The sequence below is a fragment of the Bactrocera latifrons genome, unplaced genomic scaffold (assembly GCF_001853355.1).
Source record: "Bactrocera latifrons isolate USDA-ARS-PBARC rearing strain unplaced genomic scaffold, ASM185335v1 scaffold_62, whole genome shotgun sequence".
Lineage (NCBI taxonomy): Eukaryota > Metazoa > Arthropoda > Insecta > Diptera > Tephritidae > Bactrocera > Bactrocera latifrons.
In genome coordinates, this window is record NW_017537290.1 from 351,475 (window position 1) to 367,095 (window position 15,621).

At 33.3% G+C, this 15,621-nt stretch overlaps 1 protein-coding gene across 1 annotated transcript in view; it reads left to right on the forward strand.

The window, feature by feature from the left end:
• Positions 1-3,545: 3,545 nt before the first annotated feature.
• The window catches only part of LOC108975147 (solute carrier family 22 member 15), a 40,793-nt gene continuing 28,717 nt past the window's right edge, over positions 3,546-15,621 (forward strand). The window contains exon 1 of the mRNA XM_018943455.1: positions 3,546-3,920. Coding sequence (XP_018799000.1) covers positions 3,564-3,920 — 357 coding nt within the window. The 5' untranslated portion in view covers positions 3,546-3,563. The remainder of the gene's footprint in view (positions 3,921-15,621) is intronic.

The following is a 15,621-nucleotide window of genomic DNA, read 5'->3' on the forward strand; positions in this document are numbered from 1 at the left end:
AAATTATTTATTTTAGTTCTGCTTATATATAAACCTTTTTTCTTGTTGCCAAATAATTAACAATTTAGTTACGTAGTGGTCATGGAGTACTTATGTTTTATATTCATTATAAAAATTTTATGAAAAATTACAAACAAAAATCCGTAGTTAGTAAACGAAACCGCAAAATGTTTAGAAAACTCATTACAAAATATCATTGTGAAAATGTGTCTAATTCTGACAACATAACATAGCACACATACTTATATGTATTGACAGTTACGTATGTAAATATACATATTTTTAACCAACTTAATTATTAGTAATGCAATTATTATTTTTATGTACTTATTAAAGTAACGGTTAAGTTTGTGTTTGTATAACGTTTTCATATATTTTTTATACATATTTCTAAAAAAATACATCCGAGCTGTAGCAACAGCGTCAATTATATGTAAAATGCATAAAAAAGTTTAATAACTTGTGTCAAATTAGTAAATAGCAGTGATTAAGTACATATGTATGTGTATAATATTAGTAAAGTAATTATGTGAATAAAGTAAAAATCTAGTTATTTATTTCTCTGTTGTATATTTGTCTTGATAAGGCCAAAAGTAATGTGAACTAAAACAAATAAAGTGAAATAAATGATTAAGTGAAATGTTGAAACAAATTTATTAGACGTTATTTTATTTCTTAAGAGGCCGTTATTCGAGGTAAGAAGGTGCTAGAAAAATTTAGGTATACTGTCGTGTGAATACACGTCTACCACTTTACCTTTACTGGCGTATACACCCCTTACTTAAACAACATGACTTAGTCTGCGCAGCCGCTGTCTCTTGTTTCGCTGAACTATATCAGTAGTGTCCCCGTATATCTCGTACAGCACATCGTTCCATCGACTGCGATACTGGCAGTTTAGAATGAACCATAAATCTTCCGCAAAAGCTTGTGCTCGAACAGTCCCAAGGCCATCTCATCAGATGTTCTTATGCATCTGCACCAGAACCTCGGGGCTTCTACAAGAGTTTGTTCCGATGTTGAAAACTTCTGTTAGTTGCGGCATCTTTTTGGTAGAATTTTCGATCACTACTCCTTAGTCGGCCAACTAAAAAGTCCTCTGAAAAAGTTTTTCCATGTATAAGCTCTTAATTTTAACGGTTTGATCCTCCTTGTAAATATTTTATATTTTTTTCTATTGTCAGATAGAAAAAGTCAAATTTCTCTTCCAAAAGTATCTCCTTTAATAAATTTCGTAGAAAATTGTCGCAATCGTACGATTTTGTCGCAAACCTAACCGTTTAAAGTTTAACGGTTACAGCTGACTCTTTTAAAAAAATGTTCTTGTTATGAATTTTATAATTCAATGAAAAATAATAATAATTATAAATCGGAAAACTCTAAGTTTGGTAGGAAATTTAGTGCTCCACAAATATGGTGTGGTTAAGATTCAAGCTCCAATAGTTTTGACCAGTATACCGGCTGTAAAAGAGATAAAAAACATGTTTATTAAACGGTCATTATGTATAAAATGTTCACACTTCTGTAAGTAAAGAGAATATTTTACGAGCAACAGACTCCAATAGCTTCAAACCCAAGTGTTTGTATTTAAGAGAATAAATATTTGAGTGACTTTGCATTTGAACGCTTAGATGACTGAGCGCTGAAGCGGTGAGCAAAGCTTTGATTTATAAGCTTTTAAGCGACACTTTTTAACAAAAAGTGAATATATTGTTGTACTATATGTATATACAAGTATATATACATATGTATGTATGTATTATATAGATGCTTGTGCTTTAAATTACAACCTACCTCAAGTTTTAAATTTTTGTGTATGGCAGGTTTTACTGCCACAATATCGCAGAAGTAATTTTACAAGTTAAACGTCAGTCCTTGAAGTATAATCAAAGCATTGTTTTAAAGAGTATTTAAAAAACATTAATGTTTGAACTACTTCCTTATATGAGAATATAGAGAATATGACTCATTTCTTGATTTCAAACTTAGTCTCATTAGTTATTGGGGGTTAGCGATTTATAGTAATGAGCCGAATTTGAGCTATGGTTAAAATTTGTGTGGAAGCGCAATAAGATTATTTTAAGATGAAATCGCAATGACCGACATTTTCGGTGAAAAGTCAACTATTTTCAAAAGATGACACACCTCAAGGGTACTATTCATGAAAAGTTTTATCCTGGTATGCCGCGAAGCTGGCTTCTAATGAACCCGGAAGCCAATTCCAGAGTCAACGTCTACATAGTCAGCCAAGCAGCAATCAACACAGTAACATCGTATGACTTATCGGCCAGAAGTGTCTTGTGAAGCACGGCAGCAGCGGAAGGCTAGAAGCAAGCAACTTCACTTCTACTGGATGCCAGAACACAAAGGCATTGAGGGTAATGAAATAGTGGACGAGATTGCCAAGAATGGGGTATTTCTAACTTTGGGAAACCTTAGCATTGTCTATACGACTATCGTTGAGATAACTCAAATATTGGCCGTTATGCGCAGTACAAAGTCAACCGAAATTAAGGAAATCTTCATATTAGGTACATAAGGACTCACGGAAGTATTGATCTGAGTCAATCCATTTTTGATACTATTAACAGGAAAATATTCTCTCTGAATTTCAATTGTAAATTTCAAATTTTTTTCTAACTAAGTGTCAACCATGCATACTTTAAGTTTGCTTTTAATTTTGAAAATGTGTTTTATGAAGGCTGGCAACATTTGTCAAGCAAAGCACAAAAAGCTCTAACGATCAGTGCTATTTACAGTCAACTTAACAGAAATCCAGAGCATTGTGCTAATATACAGAATAAACAGCGGAGTATGTTATTATCAGGGAATCCATTAACATTCTCTGTTAATAGCCAGAAATAGTTTCAGAGTATATTAATAAATTAAAAATATTATATATGTATGTATATATTATACCTGTAAAGCGGATTCAGTTAACAGCGCTGTTGAAATGTTATGGAGATTGTTAACATTGTGTCCGCGAACAGCGTACTCCACGAACATTTTTTGCTGATGTTAGCCAATGCTAACAGCATTGTTATCTGCAATTGCTATCGAAAAGTAGCGCTGTTATTTACAGCATACTGTTAAAGCCTTTTAAATATATGTACATGTTAAATAGCATTGGCGCTTTTGTTGATTAACTTGTAGTATAATATCGCGGCAGTTGATAAAATATAATTAGACCGCTACAGCGCGAAATGCGGTAAAGAACAACGGTATAATGAAATACACGCTATAAGTAAATCGAAAGGGTTGAAAGTGCTGTGTAATTTCCATTTTTATCTTGATTATGTGAGAAGTGAAGTTATTCATTGTTGCGAAAAAAATTATAATTTTAAATTTCAAAATTGAAAAAAAAAATATATAAGTTAAAATAAAAATAAAATTTAATTTAATTGAATAAAATTTAATTTAATTTAATTGTAATTTAATTAATAAAATTAAATTAAATTAAATAAAATAAATATAAATAAAAAGTGCTGTACAATTAAAGTGCGCGTTTGTTAAAAAAAAAAATTTATTTTTTATTTATTTTTTTGCATCTTACGCGCTACAAAATGAGCGGTGTCCTACGTCGTGGCTCTCTGAACTTTGACTGCAATTTAAAGAGCAGCAATTCGCGCGGTAGCATCGAAGCAAATTTATATGGCGGCTATCGTGATCCAAAGCCGGGTACGCCGGAAATCAGCGTGATCGCTTTAGATTGTCGTCGCTACTCGGAAGATTTAAAAAAGGATGCAATGTTGAATCCAGGTCTGCCACCATCCGCCGTCGGTGATCTGAGTCAAGACGAGGATGCGGATGTGATCTCGAATTTTATTGGACATCGTGGCAGGTGGCAATATATTTGGACTATTCTGCTTACGCTCTTTCAGATACCACCGACATTACATTTGTTCATCTACACATTTCAGGTAGGTCAAGTAGTATATACTATACTATAAGTAGTTATATAAACGACCATTTTGTAAAAATGCCTAAGTAAATAAGTATGTATATGCATTTTTACATAACGCGACCTACAAGTGTTCGACCGTTATTTCATATGTGAGAAATTTTTGAGCAAGGCTCGATCGGTATGAAAACTAATACGCAGATGGTTTATTGCAGTTACCGGTGTGGTAAGTGTTTAAGCAATAAGTGAACGGTATTGTGTGTAAAGCAATTTTTTGATATTGATAAAGTAAAACTTGCCATTTTCTGTCAACGAATTTGAAAAAAATAATATGCTATTGAAACTTGTTTAACGCTTTAGGTCATCTTAAAGCGAAAAGTTGTTTTAAATTTCGTATTTGTCATCCATGGGTATGGAAAAATTTTTATTAGTGTAATTATTCTCCAATTTTGGAAAAAAAATAAAGTATTTTTGAAGAAATACGACTAAATTTTAATATTTTAATTTAATTCCACAGTCTACCCAAGAAAATCTTCTAAAAGGTACACGAAGGGAAAGCTGCACAACATTTCTTACAAAATATTCGTTATTAACCGGCGTTTCCTCGGGTAAAAAACAGTTTTTTTTTTTTGAAATTTTTTTTCTCATAAAAAATTTAAATATTTTAATAGATTTTTTTTATTGTTACAAACATACCCTATTAGCAAAGAAATTCCGAAATTTTTGAAGAAAAAAAAATATTTTAAACTCGGTCCTTGCGACGCCATTTCCGGTAAGCCTTCGAAAAATAGATGCGGCCGCGTTGGCAGGATAACTCCTTATAGGAAAGTAAGTGAAAAATACGTATTTTCGTTAAAACCTTAACTTAGATCTTGGACGAAGGAAAACACCTGAAAATTGGATTTTTGGAAGACATTTTTACAAAAAAAATTTAAATTTCGCGGATTTTTTTCCAAGGAATCGAAAAAAACCTTGTTCGAAGTCTTTAATAATAATACCTCAAAGATCTGTGAAAATTTCATGAAGATCGGTTGAGTAGTTCGCGAGAAATCATGCCAACCGACTTCAAAAACACAGTTTCGAGAAAAACGCGTTTAAAGATTTGAGTAACAATAAAAGTTGGACACAAGTGCACAAGTTCTCAGGGCTGTATCTCCGAAACTACTAATCGGAAAAAATTAGCAAAATATTTTAGCGGTGCTGTGAATTTAATAAGGCAATAAAAAAATTTTCAATTTTTGAAACCCGTAAGCCCTTAAGCATCTTAAAATACATACACTTTCTTGGCACCAATTAGCAATACATTTACTCCACGCTCTGTCGAACAACTCAAAGTTAGTCCGAAGTGCCCATCAAGCCTTTGGATCGTAAAAAAAGTGTATATAGATTCTAAGTTATAGAAAGAAATATGTGTCGAATAATCTCTGAAAATAACAATGCCATCACATAATCAGTACTGTTGTGAAATACCTTGTTAATCCTTAAGCAAGCATAATATTTCATGGTTTACTATCGATATCGAACCAGTGAAGTAACAGAACCAAATAAATTAAATTTATGGTGGGGCTATTTGAAAAAAAAAAAAAAAAATTATAAAATTCTTATTCGATACATTGGAGTTTTTCATTGCTAAGTGTATTCACTATGGTAAGTGTCCTTCCTTACAAAAGCACCAGAAATAAGTTGTTTCTGCTTGATATATTTAACTATAAGGTTGTTTAATTATTTTTCATACCAAAGTTATAGTATTTACAATGTGAAATGTGTGTAAATTGATACGGCCATTTTGTTTTTTTTTGCGTTATCGTTTTTCTTCTTCACGTTCTTGAGAAAGTGTTAACTTATCTATATGACCTATCGAAATTTCAATATTTAAGCTGAATATTGAACTTACTAGTAATCAAAAAATTAATGCTCAGAAATATAGTCGCCATAACTTTCCTAACTGACTGCTGCATATCCACGCTTTGGAGCGGGTTTATCGTGTGCAGTTCACTCGGATGACTGTCGATTGGACTTCGGAGTTTATTACGCTTGGACATCTCCATCTGCTCCGAAACATCAATTCGTCATTATTTGTTGCCACAAATTTAACTCCAGCTGCACCCCCTTTGCACAGAGCTTTCTGATATCCAAATATTCGTGAATACTTATGTACATGTTCAGCTGATATCTCTAAATTGCCGGCTATATCGAACAACTTCACTTTACGGGCATCAAAATTATATAGTGGACTTCTTCGACGCTTTCATCGACAATTCACAGATGTGGGAACATTGGTTCGTGAGGTATATATAACATTAATACGGAGTAAAACAAGCTTTGGTATTTAAAAAAAATTTATAGTAAGAAATTATTTGAAAATTATTTTGGAACACCAAAAAAAACTGTCGATAGTGAATATTACACATAAAAACATCTAAAAAAAACTCCGTAAATGAGTTTTGATGACTCTCGAGATAGCAAAATAACATATTATCGTTATCGTTCAATAATATGAGAGTAAATAAGTGCCATCAATACATTATGTTGGCAGTTAATGATACTCAAATGGCGAACTTCTACATCCACAGCATTCTTCGAAGCTTCATTTATTATTAACATTAAAAATTTTAGAAAGAAGTTTAGCGACAAATTTACAATTATCATAATCTCCGAAGCCGCTTTCGAAGCAAGAAACAAATCATGCTATAAATATGATATCGAAAAGTTGGAAAATACGCACTCAACTAATATTACAATAATCGCATTTTTCAATCGCTTAACGCTTTGGCATTTCCCGCTATTTAAACTGTGATCACACTGGGTTTTCCATGCGTGTCTTTGTTGAAATTTTGTTCTTCGAAAATATACATGAATATTGCAAATTCGAAAGTTAGTTAAATCCTAAAATCCGTAGTTTTGAATAAAATAAAAATATTATAAAATCATGAGTAAGCTGAATGTCGTGGAAGTTGCAAAATCGTGACCGAAGCTACCGCCCGCATATGGAAGAGAATTCACGAAACGCCATAATTGTAATCTTCTAAGCATTTGTGGTTTAAGAAATTATTTAAAGAAGAAGAAGAAATTTTATTTCTTCTTAAGTTACTGGTGAAATGTTTAAACAAAACATTTTTTATGTCGTCAGTAGTTGACTACAAAAAACAGCATAATTGTAATAAAGAAAGCACGCTTGATATTTCCAATTCATTATAACCTTTAGATAAATCTTTAAATAAACTGTAACGAAATCGCATTCTCTTTCTTATAATACATAGCACTTTCAAAGGCCTAGAAGTACTTTTAAATAAAAGCCCACATAAGCTGCGGAAGGACGTCTCAATTACATTGAGACAATTAAATGCTCAGTTGCAATACTTGAAGTTATGGATGAGACCAAATCAACTATGATTTTATTTTTAAATAGATTAGCCGACTGATAAGATAGCTTTGATGACACTCATTCTGCGAGTAAGCAGATATTTTTTATAATATATCGCATATAATCGGTGCTATTTATGATTCGTCAAAACTTTAATTGTGACGAATAGAACAAACAATTGGTGTAAATGCAATATTCTGGAATAATAAATTATTGATTGAATAGCGATTGTTTATACAACTTTAATGAGGGAGTAAATAACTTTATTATCGCTTTCACATCCGTCTATTCTTTTAACAAAAGAATAGCGGCGAAATCAAATACGTCTTATATAACATCAAGTGGGATGCGTACATTTTACTGTTAGGCTACAATTCAGCGTGATTTAGCAAGTTAGTTGAAAACTAAAGGCCTGCAACACACGTCACACTTAATAAGGCTTTCTGATTCAGTACTAAAGTACAATTTGAAAACAAGCGAATAATAATGGAAAATCTGCCTTTATGAGCCGGTTACGAGCGCAGATATTGCCATTTGCAATTAAAAAGTAATAATTTGTTGTGTGCAGTAAAAAGCCTACATTATTTCAGGCATTATTTCATGCATGTTCTTATTGGGGTAATAATATTGCAAAATTGTTTAGTGATGCAATAAATAATACATTTTGCACAATGCCGGTATAATTTGTGTCTAATAAAATTTAATAATGAATTACAATAAATCTAAAGATGGAATAATTTCCCAAGTATGTCTCTTAATAAATTACATTTTGCTCGACAACATTTCAGATACTTTTTACTATGTAAGTTTTCGAGATATATATCAGAAAATGTTCCCACATTTTGCTCTCTCTAAGCAGCTGCTTATCGATATCGAATATATAATATGTAATTTTTTTTGCGGGTGCTGCCGTCACAGCAATGGTATGTGATACTTGTAGTTCAATAAAAATCTCCCACAAGGTGCCCCCTGGCACAACATTAGCATTACTTCGTGGTGACTTTCCAAATTTCTCATTTAGCCAACAGTTCTTCCACCGCGGTGCCTTCCCGCTGCCATCGCACACATTTAAAAAGGGTATGTTAGCGTCGTCTTCTGCCGCGTCGTTGTATAGACCTTTTTCATTCTATGGAGATACTTTCTGAAATATCCATGACCGGATAACAGCTGAGTTGTGTGAAAGTCGAAATTTCCGGATTTACGGCTTACTCATAAGTTTACCTCTTTTATTAGTCTCGCCGTCCATAATGGCGACTCTAATTCTCCCATCTTCGTTGTCATGCAAGTATCGTCTTTTTATATTCGGCCGGGATATGTGCATATTTGTTAGCAGTAGTAGCTCCGCTTTTTTCGTAACGAGCTGGAAGTTCTGTCAATCGAGCCATTTTGGCATCCGTATCATAACTTGATTAAGCTTTCTTCCGACCTCGTCTATGTCTCGTGTTGTAATTACTGCTGCAATGTCGTCCGTGTAGCCAATTAAGTACGACTCGTCTGGCATTTCGAGTTTAAGTAAAACGTCGAAGCTGATATTCCACAAGTCTGGGCCTAAACTGTATCGAATATATAGTATAGCTGTCTTACAAACTGAACAATCAAACACAAGAACTTGTATGGGAAATTTTTTAGTTAGCAAGATATCTTCACGGAATTTTAGCATAGATTATTTTCCAAGCCAACGTTAAAATATCAGAAGAAATTTTCCAGATTCGACCACTAAATATATGGCAACTTTTTTTTTTTTTTGATGAGATATATTCATAGCAATACATAATCTCCAACGAAATTTTGCAGATCGAGGAACCATCGCTTATAGCTGCCATATAATTGAGCAATTAAAATTATATTTCCAAGCATGTGATTACTTAAAACTCTCCTAATTTTTGGTACATACCTTATTTTGAATATATTTGTAATTAACCGAAATAATTTGATTTTCTTTCCTTTAATTTTTCATTTTAATATTTATTAAAGGTTAATTCGTTATTAATATTATTATTTTTTTTTTAATTTTGCATTTTACTTAAACTGACCTCATCGTCACAGATATTTCACTCCAGTTGCCCTTCGCCATAGCTCACACGTTGTAATAATGTAAACGGTATAGCTATATGTGAATATTGCCTGAGTAGCCCATAATTAACTGGTTAGAGTTCACTGTTACAAATCTTAATTACAGTTAGTTGTTTTTTATTTCTTTTTTTTTTTTTGAAATGTTAAATATCGCAAAATATGAAAATAATGGGAAAAAAATTTACAGTTTTGTAAAAGTCTCCAACAATAACGCTTTATAGCAAAACACGCGGCTAGGTTTTGAATCAAAGCAATTTTTTCGAGAGATTGAAACAAATTAGTCTCCAAATTCTGAATATTAACCTTCGACGTAGGTTGCCTTTATATTTCATAACTCTATAATCACAGTGTTGCAATCTGGCAACTCACAACTTTATGGAAATGTTTGACATTTTTCATATGAAGCAAAGGAATGGCAAAAGTGTTTCGACGGTTCGAAGCATCCAAAAGTGTATATACTTTTATAGAAAATATGGAAATATTGAAAAACAATGAAGCCGGTTTTCGATAATTAAAATTTGTTCTTGCTCTCTAATCCTTAAATATAAAAGGCAATGTAAAGCTGAAAATCACCGGTTAATAGTGACGTAGAGTAATTTGATAAAGTATGGATATGTTTAACACACAATCTTTCCAAAATTTTATATAATAATTAAGTAAATTACTACTGCTACTTCAGAAACAATCGCATTGTCACATCTGGCAAGATCTTGCATAGAAAACTTACCTTGGGAAACATTCACCCACAAATACTTCCATTCTCCTGAAGATAAACACATCAGTTACAGCGAGACTTTGCATAAGCAGAGAAGATGCTCGACGACAAATACCTTCTTCTTAGATTTTTTTTTTTTTGTGCAAAATAAGATTTTTTATGGGCGAATACCCTTGACCATATTAAGCTACCACATGCAGCGTCATGTACGAAACGAATGTGTACTTGAGATGGGCCATTTGAATGCATTTATCTGACCAATAAAGACAAAAACGATAATTAGAGGGGACATGCATATAACTTTTTGCCCATTCAACTTTAATGCTAAGTTTAATAGATGCAGTTAGTGCAACACATATACTTGTAGTATGAAGGCTCCGCGCCATGCTTTTGCATTAAATGCGCCTATTTAGCTACCAGTTTTACGAAAAGGAAAATTTTGCGTGCCTAAACTTGTTGAGCTTTTGTCTACATACAAGTATATTTATATTTATTTTTTTGCTTGTACAAAATTAATTTACATACTTACATAAACATTTGAAAGTAGTATTTTGAATAAAATACTTAAGTATGAGCAAAGCCATTAAAAAGTGGTCAATTTAGAATTTAGAGTGTTAATAAAACCAATTTCTCGAAGAAAATAATATTGTGGTATCAAAAACTGGATTTATGTATGTATGTTAGGCAGGCACTGCGCCAAACGGGGTAATAATTTGGAAAATATGTTTGTTCTTAAATTCCATACATAGGTAAACATGTAACCTACATAGTGGTTTTTCTACAAAGGCCTCCACACAAAAAATGAAAACTAAGAAACAAGTAAAAACGTATGAGGTCTCAAGAATTTCTTCGGTAATTGCACCTTTGTCAACAAGTGAGCGTCTTTTTAGAGATCACAGGACGTGTGCAAAATTTCAACTCATATATACAGACAGGCAGAAAGAGGGACTTAGCTAAATCGAGTCAGCTCGTCGTTCAGATCGCTTATGACTATACATACATACTTGTTTTCCAATATTTTAGAAAGACAAGTTAGAAGACTGATTGGTCTGTATGAACAGGGTTGTGTTATGTCTTTCCCATATTTATCTATCAAAGTAATATGCGTCTTTTTGCATGAAATTGGAAGCATTTTGGGGTAATATTTGCATATCCTGGCGCTTTTTTGGATTTAGTGTGTTTATGAATCTAATAATTTCGGAAAGTGAAGTTTTAAACGACTCGAGCGCGACTTGTTAGCTTTGTTGGATGAGCGAGACAGCTTAAAGTTATTCTTTGGGCAATTAGAATGAAATACCTTTTGGCGGTTTGCAAAAGAATTAGCGCTTTCTTCGTCACTTCGTGTTTAATTTCCAGTCTCGTATAGACATGTTGGAGTCAATTGATGGCTTCATGGACTTTTGGGCTTTCCAAAGTGAATTTCGCTTGCTTCTTTATATATACTTCAGTATTGAATTTTTCCTCATGTTTAAGCGGTTTTTTGATTTCGTACAGCTGATTTTAATTGAAGCTGAGTGGAAGTGGAGCAATTTATCTGTCTTGCACGCCTTTTTTTCATTTACAAGCTTCTCTATTTCTGTATTAGTGATTTTGCGAGGTCGATATGTAAATTTGGTTCAAGCAGGGCTCTTTCATTTCACTCGGGAAAGTAATCGACAATACTCTGAGGGAAATACATACAAAATGCCGCCATTGTCGGCAATAAAGTATTTTTTGTTATACCATAAAAGCAATTAACCTTGCCAGAAAGTAATAAGAACCCTGCTTACATGAAATAAGCTTCTAGTTGTTTCCTGGTAGGTTGCTGAATTCTTGAGAACCACTTGGCAGGGGCATTTTACTGTGATCAAGCCTCAAGAGAATACCCACTGTAAAGAAACTTACTGACAATGGAGATAATCGTCGACAAAGCGCTCTTAAAGTTGAGGCCTCTGACTCCGAAATTCGGTATTAAATTTTAATAATTCCGACTCGCTGTTGGATCGTATATCTTTCCACGATGAAATGGTGAACCTTACTGAAGAGAAATGTCAAAAGAGCGGGAAAAATATAGCGTCGTTTGTTGTCCCTATCGTTCTACTCTACGAAAAAGCCCTGCACTTATACAAACATATCTATTTAAGAAATGGTTACCAAACAAAATAAGGTGTAATATGTTGAATTTTCTTCTCAGCTCTTAATGAAGAAGAAATTAACTATTTCTTTTATATATGTTATATATATTTCAAAAATGCAACGCTGTTACAACCTTTTTATCAATTGTCCAGTGAGAATTTCATGACATTTCATCGATTGGCTTAGATACCATTCATAAGGCTTGCACCGGCATACTAGCGGTCATACCGACGAACGAGCTAAAACACTCGTACGACATGCTTTTGGACCGTGCAAAAAGCTGTATTGAAGCAGAAGGAGGCTATTTTGAATAAAATTAATTCATTTCGCTGAGAAAATCATTTTTTTATTTTTTATTTTTTTTTATTTTTTAAGTCCTGTTTACTTTGGAACCTACCTTGTATGTCTTCCGCTTAACCACAACAGTCAAGGACATATTTTTGTCCAGCCAACATATACTCGTAGCACTTTCACTACAAGGAAATGCATAACATTTTATATGAACAAGAAATCGTAAATCAAGTTAAAATATATCTTGTATTTTATGCAAATAAATATAAATAAAATAAATATATAATCAATTAAGAAAAAGTACACCATGCACAACCAAGGTTTAAAACCAGCATATAAATATTTCCATACTGTATTGGACACTTGTTTGCCTATGAATTTTCCCACCTTGTAACTTTGACACACCCAAAGAATTATTTGAGTTCCCTCAATTAAAATTATTAGCAATTAAAAAGCGCATAAATACCTGCATGTGGTTTGCAACTAGATATAATATTATATTTTAATGGAGCACGTATTAACTTCTGCAAATTTTAAATATTTTAATAAACTGCAATCAAAGCAAATACTCAGCGAGTAAGTGCTTGCCACGATTTATAAAGATAAACGTGATCGCAGTAAAAAAAACCATAAAAGGATCACTTGAAAGCTTGTCGCTGTGCAAAGCTCTCGGGGAACGAAACAGCTGCATAGGTGGTAAATACAAGCCTATATTTAAACATATATACAAACATATGTGGCATATCGCTATTTCATGATCGACATAAAGGTTTCTGTTTGGAAACATAAATACATTTTTTTTATTTGAACAGTTGAGGAACCAGTTAATGCAGCTAAGCTAGTTAATTGCCATCAATCATGAGATTCAATGCCGAAAGAGCACTTGTGAGCTACTCCTTTCCGTTTGCGATTATTTAGGGTGTGTATGACTGTTTGTACACTTGACTATGTTAAACACTTTTGAATATGTACATGTAAAGGCTTAAGAACAATTAAATCAGAAAAGATTTAAATAGTCTACAGCTTTCTTATTTCCGGAAAAGCAAAACTGTTTCAGCTCACATAAGTTTCGCAAGCGCTTCCTAGTCTTGAATTACAATTGCAATAAATTGCTAACGAACTTCCAGAAAATTCTCAATAAAGCTTTCGAACACATGTGAAACATTTAGTATTGTTTAATTAATTCTTAATACTTTCAAATCCATACAAAATCAATGATCGAAAATATTTTATATAAAGGCAAATGAAGAATCGTAAAACAAATTAAAAAGCGCGAGGAGTAGGTATAAATAAATTTTCTTTTTTCTTGAAACTTTCTGTTTTTCTTAACATATGATCGTGACCGACCCTACCTCTGATTCCTTATATTAGTCAAACGTCAAAACGTCTTGCAGTATTTTTATTGAATTTTCAATTGTTCATACAATTTTTTTGATGACTCATGCCCAGCTCTTGACCGATGCTACGGCTGCTACTGTGCTGGTCTCTTTCGATCAATTCAGCGATTTTATCGCAGTTTCCGACGACAGGCTTTCCGGAGCGTGGCGCATCTTCGACCACCTCTACACCAGAACGAAAACGTTGAAACCATCGTTGTGTGGTGGAAATGGAAACTGTATCGGGTCCATAAACTGCACAAATTTTCTTGGCGGCTTGAGATGCATTTTTGCCTTTATCGTAGTAGTACTGACTTAAAAGAAACGACAATCAATCAACCACGTGAAATGAGCTTTCCAAAAAGGTATAGCATGACCCATTGCGACGAATAAAACTAGAACTACGCTCTCTCAGCGTCAACTAGCGAGAATTCCGCAAGACTTTTTTGACATCCCAATATTTCAAAAAACCACCAAAAACCAAATAGTTATAAAGTATGTTCAAAAAATTAAGGAATAATGTCCTTTTTGTCAAAAACTTCAAAGTAACAGGTCAATTCAAAAATCTCCGGCTCACCATAGTAAAACACGTTTTTTTTTTTATAAACTTCTTTTTTTTTTTTATTCCACATAGTGGCCTTCAAGGCTGATACACTGATTATAGCAACTCTTCAACTTTTTTATACCATATTTGAAGCACGACGTGTCGTTTGCTTCAAAATAGACCTCTCCTCATTCGATGAAAATTTCTTCGCAGAGAGCATTATTTTGAGAACTGAGAACAGTGAAAGCTCGCTAGTAGTCTGATCTGGAAAATACGGTGGATGCGGAAGCCATTCGAAGCCCAATTCATAAAGTTTTGCCATCGTTTCCATAAACTTGTGACACGGTTGCATTTTTTTAAGCTTTGGAACGAGTGCTTCACTCGAATCCACTCGGATGACTATCGAATGGACTTCGGAGTGAAATAGAGCCATCTTCATACATACATATGTCATATGAACAAATTCAATCACTGCTCCGAATCATCAACTCTTCGTTGTTTTTGATCAAAAGTGAGCACGCGCGGCACACACTTTGCACAGCGCTTTCTTATACTCAAATGTTTGTGAATGATATGATGTACACATTCAGTTGATATATTTAGAGTGCCTGTTATCTCCAACAACTTTGCTTAAAAGTCATCCAAAATAATTTTGTGGATTTTTTTGATGGTTTCGTCGGTAAAAATATCTTATGGGCATCCACTGCGTTCACCATTTTCGGAGTCCTTGATGGCTCATATTTTTTCTTGGGCCGGAAATTTTTCAATTGACCTGTTAGTCGGCTTTAAATATTACATGTACTATACACTTATGGCAGTGGTTCTTCCAATTGTCGAAACATTTCTCAAATTCAGTTTTCGTCTCTTTCAGCGATTTCCAGCTTTAGTGAAAAGAGTAATACGAAGCAATATCTGGTGAATATTTGGGCTGGGGCATTGTCATAATATTGATATTTGCCAAGAATTGTCGAACAAACAAAGAAGTGTGAGTAAACGAAAATTGTTAAACTTATAAGAACACTTCTAAATTTAGCGGCTGCTACAGACAAAGTAAGCAAGGAATAAAGATAAACAATGTATCGTCTTTCAGGGGCAAAATTGTCGTACTTCAGGATTCCGTTAATATCTGGACACATCTTGTATTCATTGTACCTAGAACTAGTCCAACAAGTACTTAGCCTACACTTAAAAACAAAATTTATTAGTGATGCTAATTCTCCAACAGATCCCAAAAATACGTTT